Consider the following 22,732-nt stretch of genomic DNA (forward strand, 5'->3'; position numbering starts at 1 on the left):
GGAGCTATGACTATCCAATTCTCTACCCCACTCCAACTCGAAGCAAGAATCATCTTGCACTAACGGGGCACTTTTCATGCAATGAACCCCTAGAATTTTACAGTCTTTACTAATTTTGGAAAATCCACTTCCCTGCCACAGAAAGGCAAACCCCTCTGAGTTGGAACACAGCAGCTATAAAACGGCACACAACAGCAATGCATAACTGTTTAGGACAGGAAGTTTGGAATATATAATCAGGTAGGAAGAAGGTGCTTGCAAAATATCATTGGATCTTTGACCACGCAGGTCAAGACCTTTAACATCTCAACCAAAAGTTCTCAAATAATACAGCACCTTCTAGCGCTGTGCTAGAATAATGGCTCAGTACAAACTCTGGGGATATATGGTGTCAAGTATCTCCTGACAGTCGAAATGACAGACTGGACTTCTACATAGAGTGCTTCCGCAGACGTGCAAAGGCTGAAATTGTGAACAAACAGTATCACTTTCCCCATAACCTCAGCCGTACAGAACACAATGCCATCCACAGCCTCAGAAACAACTCTGACATTATAATCAAAGGGGCTGACAAAGGAGGTGCTGTCGTCATAATGAACAGGTCAGATTATGAACAGCAGGCTGCCAGGGAACTCTCCAACATCACATTCTACAGGCCACTATCCTCTGATCCCACTGCGGAATACCAAAAGAAACTACACCATCTGCTCAAGAAACTTCCTGCTACAGCACAGGAACAAATCTACACGGACACACCCACAGAGCCCCAACCAGGGGTATTCTATCTGCTACCCAAGATCCATAAACCTGGAAACCCTGGACACCCCATCATCTCAGGCATCCACACTCTTACAGCAGGATTATCTGGCTATTTGGACTTTCTCCTCAGACCCTACACTACCAGCGCTCCTAGCTATCTTCGAGACACCACCGACTTCCTGAGGAAACTACAATGCATTCATTGGTGATCTTCCTGAAAACACCATCCTGGCCACCATGGATGTAGAAGCTCTTTACATCAATATTCCACATGAGGATGGACTACAAACTGTTAAGAACAGTATCCCTGATGAGGCCACGGCACACCTCGTGGCTGAGCTTTGTGACTTTGCCCTCACCCACAACCATTTCAGATTTGGGGACGACTTATATCTTCAAGTCAGTGGCACTGCTATGGGTACCCGCATGGCCCCACAGAATGCCAACATTTTTATGGCTGACTTAGAACAATGCTTCCTCAGCTCTCGTCCCCTAGCATCCCTCCTCTACTTGCGCTATAATGATGACATCATCATATGGACCCACGGGAAGGAGGCCCTTGAAGAATTCCACCTGGATTTCAACAATTTCCACCCCACCATCAGCCTCCGCCTGGACCAGTCCACACGAGATCCACCTCCTGGACACTACAGTGCAAATAAGTGATGGTCACATAACCATCATCCTATACCGGAAACCTACTGACCCCTATACTTACCTACATGCCTCCAGCTTTCATCCAGGACACAACACACGATCCATTCTCTACAGCCAAGCCCTAAGGTACAACCAAATTTGCTCCAATCCCTCGGACAGAGACAAACACCTACAAGATCTTTATCAAGCATTCTTAAAACTACAATACCCACCTGGGGAAGTGAGGAAACCGACTGATAGAGTGAGATGGGTACCCAGAAATCACCTACTACAGGACAGGCCCAACAAGGAAGACAACAGAACACCACTGGCCATCACGTATAGCCCCCAGCTAAAACATCTCCAGCACATCATCAACGATCTACAACCTATCTTGGAAAACAATCCCTCACTCTCACAGAGCTTGGGAGGCAGGCCAGTCCTCGCTTACAGATAGCCCCCCAACCTGAAGCAAATACTCACCAGCAACTGCACTCCACAGAAACAGTAACCCAGGAACCAATCCCTGTAGCAAACTCATTGCCTACTCTGTCCCCATATTTACTCTAGCAACACCATCAGAGGTTCAATCACATGCACATCTACTAATGTTATATATGCCATCATATGCCAGCAATGCCCCTCTGCCATGCACATTGACCAGACTGGACAGTCCCTACATAAAAGAATAAATGGACACAAATCGGACATCAGGAATAGTAACATACAAAAGCCAGTAGGAGAACACTTCAGTCTTCCTGGACATTCTATAACAGATTTAAAAGTAGCTATACTTGAACAAAAAAAACTTCAGAAACAAACTTCAAAGCAGCAGAACTAAAATTCATTTGCAAATTTAACACCAATAATTTGGGCTTGAATAGGGACTGGGAGTGGCTGGCTCATTACAAAAGCAGCTTTGCCTCTCCTGGAATTGACACCTCCTCATCTATTATTGGGAGTGGACTACATCAACCCTGATCGAATTGGCCCCGTCAACACTGGTTCTCCACTTGTGAGGTGTCGTCATATAATGCCTGCATCTGTAATTTTCACTCCATGCATCTGAAGAAGTGGTGTTTTACCCACAAAAGCTTATGCCCAAATAAATCTGTTTGTCTTTAAGGTGTCACCAGACTCCTTGTTGTTTTTTAGGGCTATAGGATACTCTTCATTCAATAGTCCACCCCGCAGTACCTGGATTTCCCTAGAGGTCTCCCAGCCACATACCAGCACAGCGCAATTCTGCTTAGCTCGTGATATTTGATAATTACAGTTTGAAGGGGAATGACTGCAGGCAGGCAAGTTCTTGGCTCACTTCTGTTTGGCTAATTCAGATACATTGCTCTGAACTGAATAAGCAGTGCCCAGAGGCATTCAGGAACAATCAGCAGCCTCCAAATGAGTGAAGGCTTTGGGATTTATTGTTGAACATTCTGTCTGTTATTTTGTGGGACTGGCAGGTGAGACACACAGGAAGCATGTGGAGGATACATTACAGATAAAAAAAATGTGCCTCACTCACGAGAAGATGAAGCTCTCTTTCACAGCTTAGGCATGGCAGGACGTGCCAGGCAGAGGGCCTAGCTAAAGTGCCAAAAAATCTGGTACTTCCATTAATGTTGTCCTACTTCGGCAACAGTCACAAACATCAATCCTGATTCATTTTCACACATGTATCGGTTACAGATGCAGTCTACGTATGAACTCAGGAACAGCGTCAATTCAGCTAGTGGTGTAGCTGCACTGGTGCCAACTCCCAAACACCAACAAGGGCAAGTCAGAGCTTGCACCAGGAGAGCTAGCTCAGGTTCCCCTTAGCTCCATCAATGTAAACCCCCTGTTTGCCCTTGTCTACCCTTAAGGAGTTGCGGATCACAAAGACTGGTGGAGTGGTAAATAATAACAATGGAGCAATCATACAGAGTCATCTGGATTGCTGGGTGGGCTGGGCTCATGCAAATAAAATGGCTTTAATATAGCCACAACTGCAAGGAACAAGGAATGCAGGCCATACCTACAGAATGGGGAACTATCTCCTAGACAGCAGTGACTCTGAAAAGGATTTAGAAGTCACGGTAGCCAAGCAACTCAACATGAACTCGCAGTGCGATGCTATGGCAAAAATGACAAATGCAATTTGTGGATATACAAACAGGGGACTGGAATATTGTGTGCAGTTCTGATGGCCACATTATGAACAGGATGTTGAAAAGTTGAAAAACATGGTGCAAAGAGAGCCACAAAAACTATTTGAGGGCTGGAGAAGATGTCTTACAGTGAGAGACTTAACCTAAACAGATCGAGCTCAAAATGAAGCTCAAGAGGTGACTCGATCACGGTGTATAAGTGCCTTCTCAAAGGGAGAAAACAACAGCTACTAAAAGGCTCTGATCTAGTGGAGAGGCAAAACAAGAACCAACGGCTTGATGTTAAAGCCAAATTCAAATTAGAAACAAGGCACAATTTTTTAACAGTGCAGGTGATCATTTATATTCCTGTAGCACCCACAAGTCCTTGTCATGGACCATTGGAACAAACCATCAGAAGTGGTGGATTCTCTATCTCTCAAGATCTTCAAGCCCAGATGCCTTTCAGGAAGATATGCTTTAGCCAAACAAATTATTGGGCTCAATGCTGGAGTAACTTGGTGAAATTCAATGGCCTGTGTTGTGAGGCTAGACGATCTAATAGTCCTTTCCGGCCTTAACATCTAGGAATGTGTTCAAACAAACTAGACACATTACTCCTACAGAGATGTGGAACAGTTTTGAACACTTGACCTTGCATGTTAACAGCTGATTAAAAGACTTTTCTGTAATCAAGCTTTTATTATATGCAGCACATATGCAAACATGTATTATCAGAAGTAATTTAAAACAGTTGATAGCAGCATCTTCAAAAAGCTGAACGTTCAGAGTCCTAGGCCACTAACGATCCTAAGCCTGTCAAACTAGTCACGCACCTGTCAGTGTTCACACACCCTCTTTCCCTCCAGAGTCATACAAGGTTCAGCCATAGCTCATTCCCATTCATATCTTTGCTCATTCATCAGATCTTGTTTCTCTAGCCTGAGGTAGGATTGAGTGACCTAGATTCAGGGTCTCTCCAAACTTGTTATTTCACATACACTCCCCTCTCTGACCTGGGGCTTGTGACTCCCAAATTGCTTTTAAACAATGCAGATCTTTTTAGGCTGGAGGACAGGGTCCTTGGATTCCCTGTTTACACAACATTCTCACTAACCAGAGGGCTGGGACTCCAGGTCCGCATTTCACACCAACCTAGTTTAGCATATTACAACCAAAGAGGTGCTAAGTCAGCAGCGCCCACTCTAGATGCTGGAAGTTACAGTGCGTGCCTACTCCATCAGTCTGATAGCTCTGGCAACCATCAACACTAAAGGGTACATCTACACTGCAATACAAGACTTATGACACAGCTGCAGCTGGCCCAGGTCAGCTGATTCAGGCTAGTGGGGCTTGGGCGCACAGGGTTAAAAATTGCAGCATAGACATTAAGGCCTGGGCTGGAATACGGGCTCTGAGATCCTCCAAGGGGGACGGTTCTCAGAGCCTGGACTCCAGCCTGGCATCTACACTGCAATTTTTAGCTCTCCAGCCTGAGCTCCATAAGCCTGAGTCAATTGAAGTGGGCTCTGAGACTCAGTGCTATGGGGTTTTTATTGCTGTGTAGACATACTCTTAATGGGTTAATGCAAGGGACATTACTTGGAGCTGACAGAAAGCTATGGCAAGATTACACAGCATTATAGCATGCAAACAGCAAGGCCTGAACCAGTATTACACTTTGTCCTAATTGCTCTTTCACGGAGCGTGCAAGCACCAAGAAAATTTCCCTTCTTAGCACTCACGCAAGGTCCAACCAGTCAGATTGGTTTATCTAAAACAAGCTGATGGAAATAAACTCCGGAGGAAAGCAATCAAGGAGGTAGCGTGTAAACCCACAAACAATAACACTACTGTAACCAGAACTGAACTCCAGCCAAGCTTAATTATGTTTGGGTTGGAAGGTGGATCTTTATTGTTCAGTGATCAAGGTAATAAAATAGGTCATCTTAGGCCTTAATATTAATATATATTTTATAGCTGCCCATGAAAAAAAAAAGGCAGATATGATTAACTATTCCTTAACATGCACAGCAGCACTAAATCCACATTAACCCAAGGAATGTAGAAATAATTTCTAAAGTACACTCCATACTGGGCACAGACCTATGAACAAGTTACCCATTCAAATCAAATACTATACCACCCAGCATATGCAAAGGCTACACAGGGCTGAAAAAAACCTGACATCCACTACCCAAAGGGCTAAGCTCACTAATCAGAAGTACATACAAGAAATGAGGATGGTGGCTTTAAAAAGCAAGTTCCAGGAGCAATGTCCAGATGAGAAGTCCTACTACCCAGCCTCTACTACTCAACTGCTGAGAAGGGTGGAGGGTGATGGGATTGCTATAAGAGTGCTGTTCCTGGGCCCTACCTTTTGTACAGGTTTCACACACACCCTCTAGAGTCTAGCTCTTGGAAAGCAAAAGACAAAACGGTCTCTTCCCCACCCCCAAAATCCACAGCCTTTTGGCTGTGGCCAGGGTGCACAGGGAAATTCTCTAATTCTCTGCCCCTTTCCAGAGCCTCTGACAACTGCAACGGAGAGTGCATTTTGTCTTGTTCTATTCCTTCTCCAGAGCTTCTATTTTTAGCTCCTCCACCGCCATGAATAGCTTCAGTTTTCACCTCTGTTGCTGCTCAGCTTTCCTAAGGAACAGCTTTAGGAAATCTGTATAATTCTTGTCAATTTCATGTAGGACAAAAGGATTGTGAGTAGCAAACATGAAACTGACCAGAGTCTGTATTTCATTCTGCTGCTGGTAAAGCTATGAACAGGGACAGACTCAGGAAGACAGTACTACGTTGGTTTACACTTGATTCAGAATCTTAACTAAAAAAAAAAAAACACTAATTTTTCTACAAATTAAAGCTTAAATTCTACATAAAAAAAAAACTAACAGCAAAAACATTTTTAACTACATCAGAAGCAGGATGCCTGACAAACAAATCAATGGGACCACTAGACAATTGAGGTGCTAAAAGGAGCACTCAGGAAGACAAGGCCATTGCGGAGAAACTAAAGGAATTCTTTGCATCCATCTTCATCCTCACAGAGGATGTGAGGGGGATTCCCACACCTGAGCCATTCTTTTTATGTAACAAATCTGAGAAACTTTGCCAGATTGAGGTGTTGATAGAGGAGGTTTTGTAACAAATTAATAAATTAAACAGCAATAAATCACTAGGACCAGACGGTATTCACCCAAGAGTTCTTAAGGAACTCAGATATGAAACTGCAGAGCTAACTGTGGTATATAACCTATCACTCAAATCAGCCTCTTTATCAGGTGACTGGAGGATAGCTAATGTGATGCTGTTGCAAAAAAAAAAAAAAAAAAAAAAAAAAAAAAATGCAATTTTGGGTTGCATTAACAGAGGTGATAGTACTATTCTATTCAGCACTGGTTAAACCTCAGCTGGAGTACTGTGTCTAATTTTCGGCCACCGCTGTATACAAAGGATATAGAGAAACTGGAAAGAATCCAGAAGTGAGTGACAAAGATGATCAAAGGGATGGAATTCAAGCCATATGAGCAAAGGCTGAAGGAACTGGGTACATTAAATTTGGAAAAGAAGAGATTAAGGCGGGGAGACATGACAGTGGTCTTCAAATTCTTGGTGCACTTCAGTTCTCCAGATGGGCAGCAGCAGTAGAAAGCAGGCAAATTGCTCCCCTGTTCTCATAAACAGGGCATCTAGGCTTTCTTGGTAGTCAGATTTTTGTTGTTGTCAACACTTAAATTTTCTGTTTAAGTATTGTGTAATGGGGAACAAAAGGAGGAAGGTCAACAGAAGCCAGCCAGAAGCAGTGAATGCTAATTATATATTTGGGGGTAATTCACATGCAGAGCCCCAGGAATGGATTCAAATAAGTGATCGAAGAAATGATAAGCACTGTACCAGCTTCAGTGTTCGTTTTTCCTCTGGAATGGACCCAGTTTTGCAGTCTGCCTTCTCCACTCTAATGCTCTTGCTACTTTTCTGAAGAGCTTACAAGAAAATATACTACCTCTTCACCACTATCATTCTTGATCCCCCTCACCCAGAAATCCTACTGCTTCTATAAAAGCACAAGTTATAATAGAACGCAGCACAGCCGCCTCTAACAGTCAGTGTTTTTCTTATACTTTGGCCATATTTGTATAGCTTGTCATGCCAAAAGAGTCACCTTGAATTGAACTGAATCAAATTTTCAGGCTAACAATCACAAAATGACACCCATGTCCATGCTTGGTGTTCTTTCTACAAGACTGACCATCTTTGTTTTGGGAGTGGAGGTGGAAGAACCCAGGAAGTCCATCATCTTCTACTCTGACCTCAGATGCCAATCTGACCGCCTTTAGGTCTCACTTCAACAATTTATGAGATACAAGAGGCAAACAGCTGCCGGGGTATTTTGCATTTCAAAACAATCACTTTAACCAAAGTCTACAGAGATGGTCACTTAGGAGACAAAGGAGAAAACCCAATCTGATCATTTCACCTGCTGTCTAACAAAGAGGGCAGAAATGAAGAAGAAACTCAGCAGAACATGAATGGTCAGGAAACAACCAGTGAATCAAATATTGCAAGTCCCTAAGAGAACAGCACTTGGAGAGCTGAGTCCTAACAATCTCAAAAGCTCCTCTCTGTTGGGTGAAGGTTGCTAGATTCAGAGCATCCTCCTGTCCTTTAGTGAGACAGGTTAAAAGAATTAACCTTTTAAAAAAGATAGTTGAGCATAACCGTGGAAGAGAGACCAGGACTGACAATGGAACATCAGCCACTTTCATCTAGCTTTCGGGGTATTGGATTTTGAATCAAAGGCAATAAAAGATTTAGGAGTCATGGGTCGATTTAAGACTATTTATCTGAAACATACAGTTGACTATAATAATGGTTGGGCTACCAAACAATACTTCCTAGTAGTCCACTGGGTTGCTTTGCTCAAATGGATTTGTCCAGCCTTGTGTTCATTACAGAACCATAGGACTGGAATGGACCTCAAGAGGTCATCTAATCCAGTCCCCTGCACTCATGGCAGGATTGAGTATTATCTATTCTAGACCATTCCTGACAGGTGTCTGTCTAACCTGCTATTAAAGATCTCCAATGATGGAGATTCCACAGCTTCCCTAGGCAATTTATTCCAGTGCTTAAACACCCCCATTATATAGATGAACTTATTTAATGGGCAATAAAATGCACTGACAGACCTACAGTTTCTTTTGAAGAATTAGTGCCATCACACAGCTGTCCAGTCCCCTGATCTTTGTGGTGATGATACCACTTCAAAAAACTCCAAGTTATTCCCTGGGCCATGTGTCAGAGTAAGAGGCAGGAGCCTGCAGGGATTCACACCCAAATGGCTGAGCTTCCCCGTTTCAGGCATGGCAAGAGCTGGACATTAACTATTTGTCAATCAACACAGCAACTGTGACTGTGTTCTTATTACATTCATCAGACAGACCAATCACTGTCAGTCAATGCTGAGCTCTCACAAGGCAATCCGTACCCAAGACAGACAGGACTAGATTAAAGAAATGACTAAAAAGTAGCTGTTTCCTGTATAACTAGAAAGTTTGCTTTCCCAACTAGAGATTCACTAATGAGTTCAGATAGAGCCTTTTTGAGAGAAAATGACGACGACTCGGGTTCTCTTTGTTATAAATATCCAGAAATAATAGATTTCAGTCCCATTAACACTAATGAGGGGCTTGTCACTCTGAACCTTCCCTCCCTTCCTGTTACTCCAGCAGCTGCTACCCTTTAATCCTTAGAAGGAAGTTACCAAGTTAAACAAAAGGAAATCACAACCATTTAAATAGATAATTAGTTATTACCCACAGAGCGCTCTGTATCTGTGCCAAGAGAGAGAGGAAGAGGTCAAAGATACTAAATCCACTGTTCTTGCAGAAAGATCAAGAGGGTTGACCCGTTAACTCCAGAATCCAGTTTATGCCAGTGCTCCCCAGAGTTAGCAATAACCAAGTGTTTATAAGAGCTTTCACCATGTAGCTATTAGCATTTCCCTAATGGAAGGAAACTTCCCCACCTAACACAAAGGAAGTTACCCTTTATGGAGGAAGATGGGAAGACCTGGTACATACAGAAGCGGCAGGGGCGGCGAGTTGTATGGGCCCTTGGTGCCTGGGCTCCAGCCAGTGGCGTAGCCAGGTGGAAAAAACGGGGAGAGCGGAGATAAAAAAAGGCGCTACCTGCTTGTACTCATCCGGCAACGCTCCGGGTCCTTCGCTCACTCTGGTTTTCGGCGGCACTGAAGGACCCCCCCCGCCACCGAAATGCCGCCAAAGACCGGAGTGAGCGAAGGACCCGGAGCGCCACCGGGTGAGTACAAGTGGGTGGTGCCTTTTTTTTTTTTTGATCTCCGCTCCCCCGGTTTTCTCCACCTGGCTACGCCACTGGCTGGAGCCCAGGCACCAAGGGCGCATACAACTCCATCTGAGCCGCCGCCAAAGACCCGGAGAGCTGCCAGGTGACTAAAAATTAAAAAGGTGCCAAAAAATTTGAAAGGCGCCACTTTTGCTCCATGGGAGAGCGGCCGCTGTCCCGCCCCCGCCCCCCAGCTATGCTACTGGCTCCAGTAATATTCAGGGCCCGGCTCCAGCAATGTTTGGGGCCAGGTCTCTCCCGCAGCCTCGCCTGCTGCACCCCCACACCTCCCCCGCGTGTTCTCCGGCCCCCACTTGCTGCTCCTGCGTGCCTCCCCCGGGTCCCCGAGCATCCCTGCCTCTCCCTTGCAGCCCCAAGCTGCACTGCGGAGTCCTAGCGCACCCCCCTCCAGCCTGCCCTGCCCTGCTCTGCCCTTCTGCCTTGGACCCTTCCTTTTTCCGGTGGGACCCTCCACCAGCACAGGGCACCCCCCTGCCCGCAGTTACCGCTCCTGCCCCACACTAGGCAAGGCAGCCCCGTCCCCCACCCCCAGTGAGGCTACAGTGAGGGGCAGCAGCAGGGGAGTAGGTGCACATGTGATGCCCCTGCCTGGCACTCACCGGGGGAGGCAAGGGGGCTTCCTGAGCCTGAGGGGGGCCCTAGGAGCATGTGCAGTGACAGTGGTGCGGGGTGAGTGTGCTGCCGGGCGGGAGAGAAGGGGGACTGTAGGCAGGGCTCAGTGCTGCTGGGCGGGGAGAGGGCGGCGGGGAGTCCTCCTTTCTGGCCCCACCCCCAGGGCAGCCTGCCTGCACCCCAAACTCATCCCCAGCCCTGCCCCATCCCAGAGCCTGCAGCCCCAGCCAGAGCCCTCATCCCGCCCCCCTGCATCGCAACTCTCTGCCCCAGCCCTGAACCTCTCCAACACCCCAAACCCCAGACAGAGCCCTCACCCCCCCCACTGCATCCCTACCCTCTGCCTTAGCACTGAGCCCCTCCAGGGGGTGGACTAGATGATCTCCTGAGGTCCCTTCCAACCCTGATATTCTATGATTCTATGATTCTAAACCCCTCATCCCCAGCCAGAGCCCTCATTCCCCAGCACCCGCACCCTAACCCTCCGCCCCAGCCCTGAGCCCCCTCCTGCATCATGAACCCCTCATCCCCAGCCTCACTCCACAACCTTCACCCCTGCACCCCCTCCCTCCACACCCCCTCCCACACCCAAACTCCTTCCCAGAGCCTGCACTCCTCACCCCCATCATCCCTTGCCCCAGCCCGGAGCCTACACCCAAACTTTGTCCCATAGCCTGCGCCCCTCACCCCCCTCCTGCCCCAGCCCAGAGCCTGCACCCAGCAACCAAACTCCATCCCAGACCCCCTCCCGCACCCAAACTCCCTCCCAGAGCCCAACCTCTCACCCCTTCTGCACCCAAACTCCCTCCCAGAGCCTGCACCCCAATCCCCTGCCCCAGTCCAGGGCCTGCACCCCAGACCTCCTCCACCCACCTAAACTCCCTCTCAGAGCCTTAGACAGGTGGGGGGCGGAGTTTGGGGGGGTGGGTTCTGGGCACCACCAAAATTTCTACAAACCTGCCACCCCTGAGAAGTGGAACTTTTCTATCATGACCCAAGGGACTGGAGATGTGCCCTAGTAAGCACAAACAGGGAATTCAATGTCTGATTGATTTCCTACTGTATAGTGACAACCTTTTTTTTTTTTTTTTTTGCGCAAACAAATGTAGAATTCCATATGGAAGACTCATCTGAAAGTTAGCTATTTAGGCTAGGAAGACCCTTCAGAATGATCCATCCCTTAGATTTATACAGTACTTTTCATCCTAGACTTTAAGATGTTATGGAAACTATACAGACAAGAATCACTTATCCTCTCCCCTGTCCCACACTGCAACAAAAAGAGCAGCTAATTTACTGCTCTGATCCCTTTTCAGTTATTACTTAGTTTAATATACTGAGCACTTGACAAGCCAAAAAGAGTTCTGAGGTAGGAGAGTGTCAAGTTGAGAAGAGGATTTCATTTCCAAACTCTGGCTTTGCTCTCTTTTTACCTGCCCCCCCCCTTCTCCCTCAAGTATTAGGTTATGAAGATATAGCCTTCTAGGAGATGCAATACTTAGAAAAGATGTGGGAAATTTACCTCATCAGTTGAATTAAAAGATGTCACCAGGACAAATATAAATACAAGTCTTGTTTGTACACATCTTAGTAGAAATAAGGAAGGAAATAAACCGCACAACAAGAAACAATGACCTCTTGTACTAGAAGCTCTGTATGTTAGAATAACTGTTTATCTAACCTTTGTCAATTTCAAATTCAGGCCTTTAGATTATATGTCTCTTATACACTCTCCCTGCTTAACTTTCACATTAGGTTACAGCTCCAAAATAAACTCTGATCCAATTTCTTGGCTGAGGTCCAGCACATTCATTTCAGGCTTTTTTTTTTTTTTTTAAACACAAGTTTGTTGATTGAAACTGAGTTCTGTGATTAACTGGTTTCATGCTAGAGGTGAGGGCTAGCTGATATGTCAGAAGTTTGATCAGGCAAAGAGAAAATTCTCTCCATCCTCCACTTGTTTATATTAGGCAGACAAAGAGGTAAGGTTTCGCAGACTCATTCCCAGCAGCAAGAAGTGATTCAGGCCAGGGCACCTCTCACCTAACGCTGCTCTTGCATGTAATCTCTCCATCCCCAACAACTGACTCCCTACATGCAAACAGAAGGTGGCCTGCTCCTGATATTCCTAAAAACAAATATTCAGACTCAGGGGGACAGAGTTTATCTGGAGGGGAACATGACAGAAAAAGATAGGCCAATGAAATTTTGGGCCACAAATCCAAAGGCATGGCAAACAACAGGAAAGTAATAGTCTAGGTGGCTCTGAATATTGTGTTCAGTTCTGCTAAACATGTCACCAGAAAAATACCAATGTACTAGAGGAAGAACTACAAGAATGATTAGGAGGTTGGAGGAAATAAGATTAAGACATTTATAACTATGTATCATTTAGCTAAGCATCAATTAAGGGTATAGAAGACTGTCCACACATGTTTGAAGCGTGTACACTCAAAAAGGGAAAGAAACTATTTAATATAAGTAAAAGGGGGTATAACTAAGAGTGGCAATGCGTTGAAATTATCGCTAAATAATTATCAGGCAGATTATCAGGAAAGCTTCCCAATTGTGAAATCTCTCAGCCTGAGGAATTGGTTCCCAGAGGTAGTGCTGGAAGTACCGTCACTTGCAGTATTTAAAACCAGTTGAACACTTACTAGTGCTTTGTGCAGTAGGAAACAATCCTACACTTGCCTCAGGAGATGGACTAAATGGCCTAACACAAACATTTTCTATATTTAGATTTCACAACTACTACAATCAAATATAACTCACTGACCCATACATCACTAACCCCTCAGTCTGATAGCTTGCTGTCTGCTAGGAAGGTATTGGTACTGGAATTGCAGGGGTGCATTCACACAGTTGGGGAAAACTTGCACAATAACTGCTTATACTATGCTTTGTACTAAACAGGGCTATTAACCTCTGCACAGGACTGAAAAGTATAGGAGTGCTGGAGGTAGTATTGAGATGCACTGTTTGGGCCGCTTAAGGAATTAATAGGTTCGTCAACAGGATTTTACATGATGAAAACTTCAAGTTAAAGGAACAGTCACTGGTTAAAAATCAAGTTTTACATTCTTGTAACAGCTAAGATTACTTTAAATGGAACAGGGAGGACGTGGGGGGGGGGTTATCTCCCTAGCTATCAAAATGTGTTTTGTGCACCTAACAGCACTACATGCAGTTTCCTGTTTGTCTGGACCTTTCACACAGCAACAGGCGAAAGTGGTTAAAAAAAAAAAAAGAGAATGACTGTAACACCACAACATTTGGACATAGACATTCAGGAATACATGTAGTACCTGAAACTACTTTCAACTCATCATTTTAAATGGACTAGATTTCAAATTTTAAAACAATAAAGCATGTTAGCAGCTTTACTGGCAGATGCTATTCAAACCCAGGCAGAACATCAGAAGCTCATGAACTGTACTGCCTCATATCACAAGCAACATACCAAAAGTGCCAAGATGGTCACATGTACTGAATCCTGAGACAAACCCTCTTGAGAGTTAGGGGTCAATCCACACAGGCTCTCCATGCTACTGAGAGCTAAGCCTTGGTTCCAATTGTCACAAGTCACATGAACCTAGTCTGATAGTTCACAAGACAACTCTGTTCCACTGTAACTCCTTTTCTCCAAATCCTCGCCTTGTTCCCTACTGTAAGCTTATCCCCTTTTACCATTATGCTTTTGATGTCTGAAACATGGCAGATAAAGAGGGTTATACTGTAAATACTGTGGTAAAGTGCATGGATCCAAGTCTCTGTAAATGAATAGCCATGCTCGTTGCACTAAGGTGACAGATGCCCCCTGGGGGAGCACTTCCCAGTTATCTCCTGGAGGAGCCATGGAATAAGCATCCTCAGAACTAAAAAGACCAGCATACCAGTGCAGAATTCCTTGTTAGTATTTTGGGGTACGACGATCCGTCTGTAGACGACGGGCTCTGATTCCAGGATGTTCTCGTCATGCCGGTAGCGAGCTGGCCTCTCGTTGGGGGTACCCCTGGAGCGAGTGCCACTCCTCCTCTCATAAGTGTCAATCTCTTCAAACACTGCCGCCTTATCAAAAAGAGCCAGATTCCCTTCAAAATCAAAATCTGTGTCTGGGATTTCCTCAATGTCATCTCCAAAACACTCATCGTCTTTACTCTTCATCTGCCCGTTCTTCAGGCCACTCTTCTTTGGAGTCACCTGGTTTGGGTGGCGGCTACTGGACGACCCTAAACAAAAAATAAAACAGGTTGAAACCAAGTCACAAGTGTCACAAACATTCATTCAGATGCCTCCTTTTGTACAATTATCTAAGTTGGGTGTTCAAGATATTGAATGATTAGCAATAGTGCATGCTGCCAGGTGGTGTAGACAGGCATTGTTCTGGCTTTCCCACACAGCACTTTTAGTGCACCTCCAAATCCTGGTGACCTGCTACTCCCTCTTACAAACAGACTGCCAACAATGGCAAGTTGTGCAGTAGGCAAAAATCCACTGGAGACTAGGCAAAAGCTCCCATTCACCCAGTTCTAAGGAAAAATCAAGCTATGCAGCAGTAGTGTGCGTACATTTATTGTACGGCCCCTTGAAAATCATTTAAGCCTCATCTGGGTTGCCTCCCCGTTATCTCTTATGTCTGTGGGTACAAATTCTTTTCCACAGAGCAACACCAAGACTTCCCATCACAAAAGTGCCTCAGAATTCCTTGTGCTGGTGACTACATGCCTCCTTGAAAGCAATGTAGCTGCTAATACAGGGAATTTGGGTGTTCATCTCTGATCTGATCAAAGGCTTCTGGCTCCACATAGCTGAACTAGAAAGTTGGCCTGGACAGAGTGAAAAAGTTAAGTGTCAAGAAGTATTACTGAGCTGCTGATGGGCAGCAAGAGTCACATAAAGAGCATTTAAAGTGGGGCTTTCCATATGTCATATGTAAGGTATTCAAAACGGCAGACAAAATATTATCCTTTGCATTTACACTGTAAAGCTTCAAACAGTACCTCAGATTGCTATTTCATTTCCCCCTTTATCTCCTGCTGCCCCACCCACAAAAAGACATCCCTTCATTTTTAACATTGTTTCCAGCAAGAGAAAGTACAGTGACCCTCAGCTCAAAAGTTTCAACTGCACCCCTGCACTGTGACCAGACTGATTTGAAGCTAGAGTTCCAGATCTGAAAAAAGATTTGCATTAAACCCCTATCATCAATGGCCTCACACTTATTCATTGAACAGACTACTTCACTGCACACTCTATGAGACAGGAGCATCTTATGTTTGGACAATTCTAAGCATGCTAACGGTACTCAACACAATTGTGATATTAGCCACAGCTACTGCCCCTCTGAGTCCTTACAGAAACAGAAAATAATCAATTGATAGGGACAAGGGATTCCAAGGTGGCAAAGAGACATGCTGACATCACCAGTGCTGATGAGTTACAGAGGTCAACTAATCTGTAAAGCAGTGCAGGGAAGTGGCAAACTCAGACCATACCTGGCTTGCTCACAGGAAAGTTACTTGTCTATTTGACAGGTTTCAGAGTAGCAGCCGTGTTAGTCTGTATTCGCAAAAAGAAAAGGAGTACTTGTGGCACCTTAGAGACTAACAAATTTATTAGAGCATAAGCTTTCGTGAGCTACAGCTCACTTCATCGGATGCATTTGATGAAGTGAGCTGTAGCTCACGAAAGCTTATGCTCTAATAAATTTGTTAGTCTCTAAGGTGCCACAAGTACTCCTTTTCTTTTTGTCTATTTGAGTAAGCTAGTGGTAGCTCATTCCAGTTCCCTTCTAGACTGTCTGACCTACTTTGGGAATCTCTTCCCATTTGGAAGTAGCACTGCAACTACATCCAAGATGAGAAGATTGAATGAGACTATGTGTTCTTTATGAAGAAAAATTCACTTTATGAGACACTTGGAAATGGTAGTTCACAGAACTACTGCAACCCACTGGAACAAGCACCCCAACGTGCCGTAATTACTGTTAATAGGACTTGTATGTGCTGGTCTTTGTGAGTGAAGTCAAGCCCCCAGAATGTACACTTGTACCAAGCAGACTCCATGGAACACTTTCCAAACTGCCATATTCTCACAATTATTTTCTTCCATCATGTCATGAAATTTATGGTTCCACTGTTTATGAATTTAAAATCCCTTCATTTACAGATCAGTCTAAACATGCTCCAGCCGCAACATTAAAAACTTGCCAGAATGCAAGTGCAGGGGAGCTTTCAGAAAGACTTACAAAAAATACTCCAAAAACAAAAACAGGAATTCCAGTCTGGTCTGTGTGGACACAAAATGCCTTGGCATCCTTTAAGAGAAGAGGGCTTTATCCTGCTTTCCTCAGTCAACCCATTTTCATCCTTGCATACTGCTGTGCAGTATACTAGTTGCTGAGGTGGTTGTTGCTTTCCCAGACAAATGTGTCCACATTTCAGTAGTGCTGTATGTGCATACATCACTATCTTGTAAGCTGTTGTTGTAACCTTTGGGGCGAGAAGTGCTATGAAAATATACAATATATTAACCCTTGAATACCCAATTATAAAGTTGGCTATTACCCTATTGTACCCCAGTTCCCATTTGCAACTAGCGGGAAATACAAGACAAGCTACGAATAACTATGATTCTGTTACAGAGGTAACAGGATTTACAGAACTGACAGAATTTTTGAGAGCTGTAGCAAAGCTACTTGTCCCCAGACTTGTCTAGGCAAGTTCTTTCTGTCTGGACAGACAAATTAGTCACCTGGGATCGGAGACTTTGTCAAGTTCTACCTGACAAGGTCAATCTGCAGAAAGTTTGAACTTTCTTAAAGTCTCTGTGCATGCTGCGTGTCGGATCCTCTACTCCCTTCACAGAAATCCCACTCCCCTACCATAGCACTAAACACGTCCATTAAAAAGTACAGGTTCCTGTTTAGCATAGGAAGAACGTCAAATTTTAGGTTGATTCTACATGTGCATTAATTCACTACAGCTGTCAACTGCTATATTTACTCAGAAGCAGCTAAGAACATTGAGCCATTTTTAGCCAACCTAGCAATGAACAGAATCCATAAACTCAGTAGGCGAAGATAATACCTATGGAGAGATCTGTGTAAGTGCCTCAACCTGTTTACAATTTAAGCTCCAGTGGCTAACCCCAGAATAGCCTTCACTTCTTACCAGTAAGATAGATGGCCATAAAGCAAACTATCCCCTTTCCCTCCCTGGCAATAGGCTCACTGGATAGAGAAAGTTCTGCTGAGACACATGCCAGACAGCTGCATCTGTGGCTTTGCAATCTTAACAGTTTTCTCTGGAAAACAAAACAGAGCTCACTGAACAACAAGTCTGACTTATTGGGGGGTGCCAGTGGTGGTAGGCGTCATTTGATTTTGCCCTTTGTTTATGTGAAAAGGCATATACCCTGAGACAGGTTCTCGCTTACTTTTTATTTTAGAAATCTGTGTGTTCCTTGTTTTTGCTGGAGGACTAGTCTAAATAACTGAGTGAGAGTGCTTTCCCAGCCCTCCACTGAAAGGGATGTTGCATCTTTCACAAAACTTTCCTCTTGGGTATGTGTCAGTTGTTTGAGTTAAACAAAATAGTTTTAAGCATTCTGACTAAAAGGCTCTTGTCCACAATTGCTCAGCTTCCGTATCCCATTGAACACACTACCTCTCAAACAAACACAGGAAAGTCAAGGCCTGGTATTTCTAAAATTTAAAAAAAACAAGCAGAAACCCTTGAATTTTCTTCATTAGTCAAACAAGGGAAAAGGGCACTAATTTTTTCCATTATAGGTTGCCTTTAAAAAATTCAAAAGTGGTGATGATGTAAGAGAATTTTACTGTCAGAAGAATCTGTTTTGTTTTTAAATGAAATGTATTCATTTCTTTGTATTATAAAAGCCATTCTGAACAAGTGATTGTGCAAACAGCATGATTGTTAAAAGATTTCTATAAAATCAGAGCACTTAAGTCACGTTTGCCCCACCCACAAGACTTCTTCTAGCCTGACACTGCCACACAGCTGTGGAAACTTGCCACGAAAGTTTACCAGCTAAAGCACAAAATCTACTTGCCTGTCCAGATGGAGACTAATGAAAATTATTTAACTTGTCAAAAAAGTTCTCTTCACCTTGGGCAAGTAAAAAATTGTATGCCACACTAGAGGGAAAGGATTAATTACATAATACTATTACTTATATGGCAGCTCCTGCAAAATCTAAGGTCAGACCTATACACAATTCTTGTACAGTTATAGACATTTTGGTTAGGGATATGAATTTTTAATGAAATTGTACAAACACAATACACAGCATGGATGCATAATGGTATACAGGTGTTCACTAGGGACAGTGAAATTGATTATATACACAGTGTTACCTGTACAAAAAAAAAAAAAAAATTTTTTTCTACTCAGTTTCTTTCCAGTATAGCTATCCAAGGTTATCTGTAACTAGAACAGGCAGTTGATTTTCAGACACAAGTGTGACTTTCAAGTTGATAGTGTCCTTTAAAGCTGTCATCTTACTGCAATGGAAGATGAAAATGAGATGAACCAAGAGATTTTTCTACATTAAAGAAGCTACACAGAGAGGAGGAATATATTTTTCACATTGATAAAGGAATCAAAAAAATTGGCAGATGACATACAAATGCAAAAAATTAGGAAACAGGAATAAATAAGGAATTCAAGCAAGAAGAACTGTAGCACCTGGAACCGCAACATACAGAATGTGCATTCCAACCCCCTTAGCAGTCATTTATCTGTATAGTTTTGTGGGGGAGGGAAAGGTTTCAGTTACCTCTCACTTCCAATCTCTCTGCTTAGATCAATACAGTAACATTGCAGAGAGCTTCCAGGAAAGCATTCAAAGACCCAAAATTAGGCAAATGATTCCCTGCAAAACTCCTGAAGAGCCTAGCTTAATAAGCCACAGAGCCTATGCTGAACAGTGTTAAGAGAAGCCTGCCTTTCACGTCAGTGTCAGCTGTTACTCCAATCCAGTCTGTTCCTGTTACCAAATGAGTGTTTTTAGACTCACTGCCAGACTCTTCTGAAAACAACGGCATTCTACTCTTCAGTTGCCCTGAAAAACAAACATGGACATAGAAGCATCCCCATGTGGTGGTTCCAGGGGATAGAGCACACTGAAGTGAATGGAGTGTAAACGCTGACAGAATAGAAAACTGCATTAGAGAAGTAGAGAGAACAATGATGGAAAAAGCTCCCCCAGGCTCCCCTGCAGACATATTGAATGGGAGCCAAGACCATGCTCCATCAAAATTAAACACACACAATTGTGGAGGCAGCCCTTTAATCCACACTGATGGTCACCAGCTCTGAAATACTGCTGACCACCAGAGTTAGCTCTTGTGTAATGAGTCCTTTACAACCCCAACAACAAAACTTGCATAATTCATGGTCGCCAAAGCATACCAGAGTTGTGTCTTTACAAGACCTCCAGTCACAGAGTTGTTTAGAGCCTTTTCTGTGGATGGTTTGTGACCTGAATAAAGCAAAAGGGTAAAAAAGAAAACAAGGAGAGAGTATAAGACAAAAAAAAAAAGTAAAGATGAGGTGAGGGAAATGGTTAACTCAGAAGACTAATAGGATGCAGAGCTGTTCAGCTCTAGGGCACTGGCTTGAATTGAATGCAGATCAGTAGTGCCTGAGATTCCTAATTGATGGCTGTTCATATATTGCTGTTGCCTTTGCTATACCTGTTCTGTGGATAAACAGAAGACAGTGTGTTCAGGGCTTTCAATCCAGCTCATTCATGAGCATACAATTCTCTCCCTCTTATCACACGTGCACACACACACACACACACACACACACACATACACACACACACACACACACACACATACACACAAACAACTTCTCCCCTCCCAGCCCATTCATTCTCTCAATACACCAGAAAAGCCATTGCTAGCCAGCCTCCTATGTCTGTCTGTTCAGCTTATTAAAGTGAAAGATATATGGCTTGGCATCAACTTGGCAGTTTGCCACGGCACACAAAAAAAAAGCACTTCTTTTGGGAAAAAAGATAAACAATAATTCCCAAACTTCTTTACCTTTCAATTATAAACAGTCAAGCAAGTATAAAGTCTCCAGTGAGTTGGCTGCCTTCCTGCAAGATCCCTCTGGGAGCTTTTACTACCAGCCTTAGCATGAATGAGCACAGTGCCAGCATTGCACATAACTCATTGTTGTGTAACTCACACTGCCATTTGTTGCTTATTGATTGCTGTCACACAAGCACTGTAAAGGGAGAACTATGTCCCTGACTTAACATGCTAAAGGTCATTGAAAGGTCAGTTGCAGCTGCTTTAATCCCAGCCACTATAACTTCTGAGAGAAAACTCGAGATAACGTCTCAGCGCATTCCTCCATGGACTTCTTAATCGCCCCCCCCCTGCAGCCAGCATCTCTTGCATCCCACTGCTGACAGTTTCACACATTTAATCTGCTCCCCCAAACCTACACATTTCAGAGAGGTTAGGAGTTTTGACCTGTTTACAGTCCAAGTTGTCATGCACTGGACTCACAAACATTTAATACAGAGGGTCCAAGACCTCTCCACCAAAACTGTGGGGGACTGAGAAGATGACTGAATAAAGTTGTAGATCCAATACCCGTAGATGTCTCAAACTCAAGCCTGCCGTATGTTTCATTGGTTTCCAAAGATTTCAGACAGTTTTAAGTCAAATCAGTAAGAGAAGATGTGACATACTCTGAAAAAAACCAAAATAACTGTTTTCTGTCTCTTGTGTTTAAAGACTAATTGGAGGGGTTTAAAGCACTCTGCTAACTACAGAGCTACCAAAAGGCTAGCAAAGTGCTGTAAACTGGTGCAACTGGCACACAAGCTTCAGTCAGTTAGATCAAAGCAAAGCAGATCTCAGATTACAGCTGGATAAATCTATATTTGGGAAGTTCAAAGAGGGACTTTCAGAGAGGTGCCTAAGGGGATATAACTTGGAATGGTTGGATGTAATTAAGGAAAATTCAGGAAACTTACTAAGTGAGATTTAAGAGACTATGGAAGGGACGTGATGGAAGTACCATCAAATGAAACATTTAAAAACTAGACAGGATTAAGTTGACAAAATGTTTATACCCAAATTGCAAGGAGTACAGGGAACAAACAGGAAGAACTGGAAACAAGGGTGGCATGGTATTTTCCAGAGGTGTTTTTTACCATGTAAAATCATGCCTTTTACCACCTCAGGAAAAACCAGCAAGTCCCAGTTTAAGGCATTTTCCAGTTTAAAAATTGTTACATTAATGCACACACACATTACACTTAGTTTTAGTTACATATTCAAGTTGTGGTTACCTGGCAATAGAATAAGAGATTAATTTAGGGTTGTACAAATAAAAAGTAAAACTGCAGTGAGCATAATACTAATACATGTTGTTATAATATTGAATGTCAGAATGCCAGTATACATTTTGGTTGGATATTTTTCCAAGGAAGTCACATGTCATGACTCACTTCATATTTTCAGTATTAGATAAACAAAAGTCAAAAGCATTCGATTATGTGAAAATGACAATAATCCAGAGTTGTAGGTTTGAAGCATTAAGCAATCAGAAACATGCAGAGTTGTAGACTATAAGTCCAGGTCCATTTGGCCACACAGCATTCTAAGCAGAAGACCAAATTTGATGAAGCAGATAGCCCGAGCCTATTCCTCAGTTTTGAATGGATGTATCCAAAGTTGAAAAGATTTGTTCTATGCTTGCTGAACTTGAGACACATGCAATTGTACTACCAGTTTTATGAAGTCAGATGGAATATCAGCATTCTTTAGATTTTTCCCACTATATTAAAAGGGAAAGATTTTTTCTTGATGGCGGAAGAAAACGATTTTGGATACAGCAATTCTTCTACTTTAAATGCAAGTAAATATGGCAGAAAGTCAGGATTTTTGCTGAGCAACCACTGTCTTGCAATTTCTTCTTATTCAGCTGACAAATTTCTTTCCTGCATATTTTGCATGAAGGAGGTTGGCCATGCCTCAGGAAATCTCTTTTGTACTTTTACTTTGCATGGTGCAACATCTTCATTTATCAGGAGACCCAACTATACTTTGCACACTACAGCAATTATTGATGTGTTCCTTTGGAGTCCGTCAAGTGCCACTGCAACTGGTTTCAATTGACTGATCAAGTTATTTCCCTCTTGGT

General features: G+C 43.6%; 1 protein-coding gene across 4 annotated transcripts in view; it reads right to left on the bottom strand.

The window, feature by feature from the left end:
- The window catches only part of EDC3 (enhancer of mRNA decapping 3), a 60,027-nt gene that overhangs the window by 13,408 nt on the left and 23,887 nt on the right, over positions 1–22,732 (bottom strand). For 3 of the 4 annotated variants that reach the window (XM_038418086.2, XM_038418087.2, XM_038418089.2), the window contains exon 4: positions 14,432–14,767. In XM_038418086.2, the coding sequence (XP_038274014.1) occupies positions 14,432–14,767 (336 nt within the window). Of the gene's footprint in view, positions 1–14,431; positions 14,768–18,271; positions 18,273–19,530; positions 19,623–22,732 lie in introns of all 4 variants that reach the window. The other variant, XM_043494286.1, reaches the window with a different exon arrangement.

This window comes from Dermochelys coriacea, chromosome 10 (assembly GCF_009764565.3).
Source record: "Dermochelys coriacea isolate rDerCor1 chromosome 10, rDerCor1.pri.v4, whole genome shotgun sequence".
Classification (NCBI taxonomy): domain Eukaryota; kingdom Metazoa; phylum Chordata; order Testudines; family Dermochelyidae; genus Dermochelys; species Dermochelys coriacea.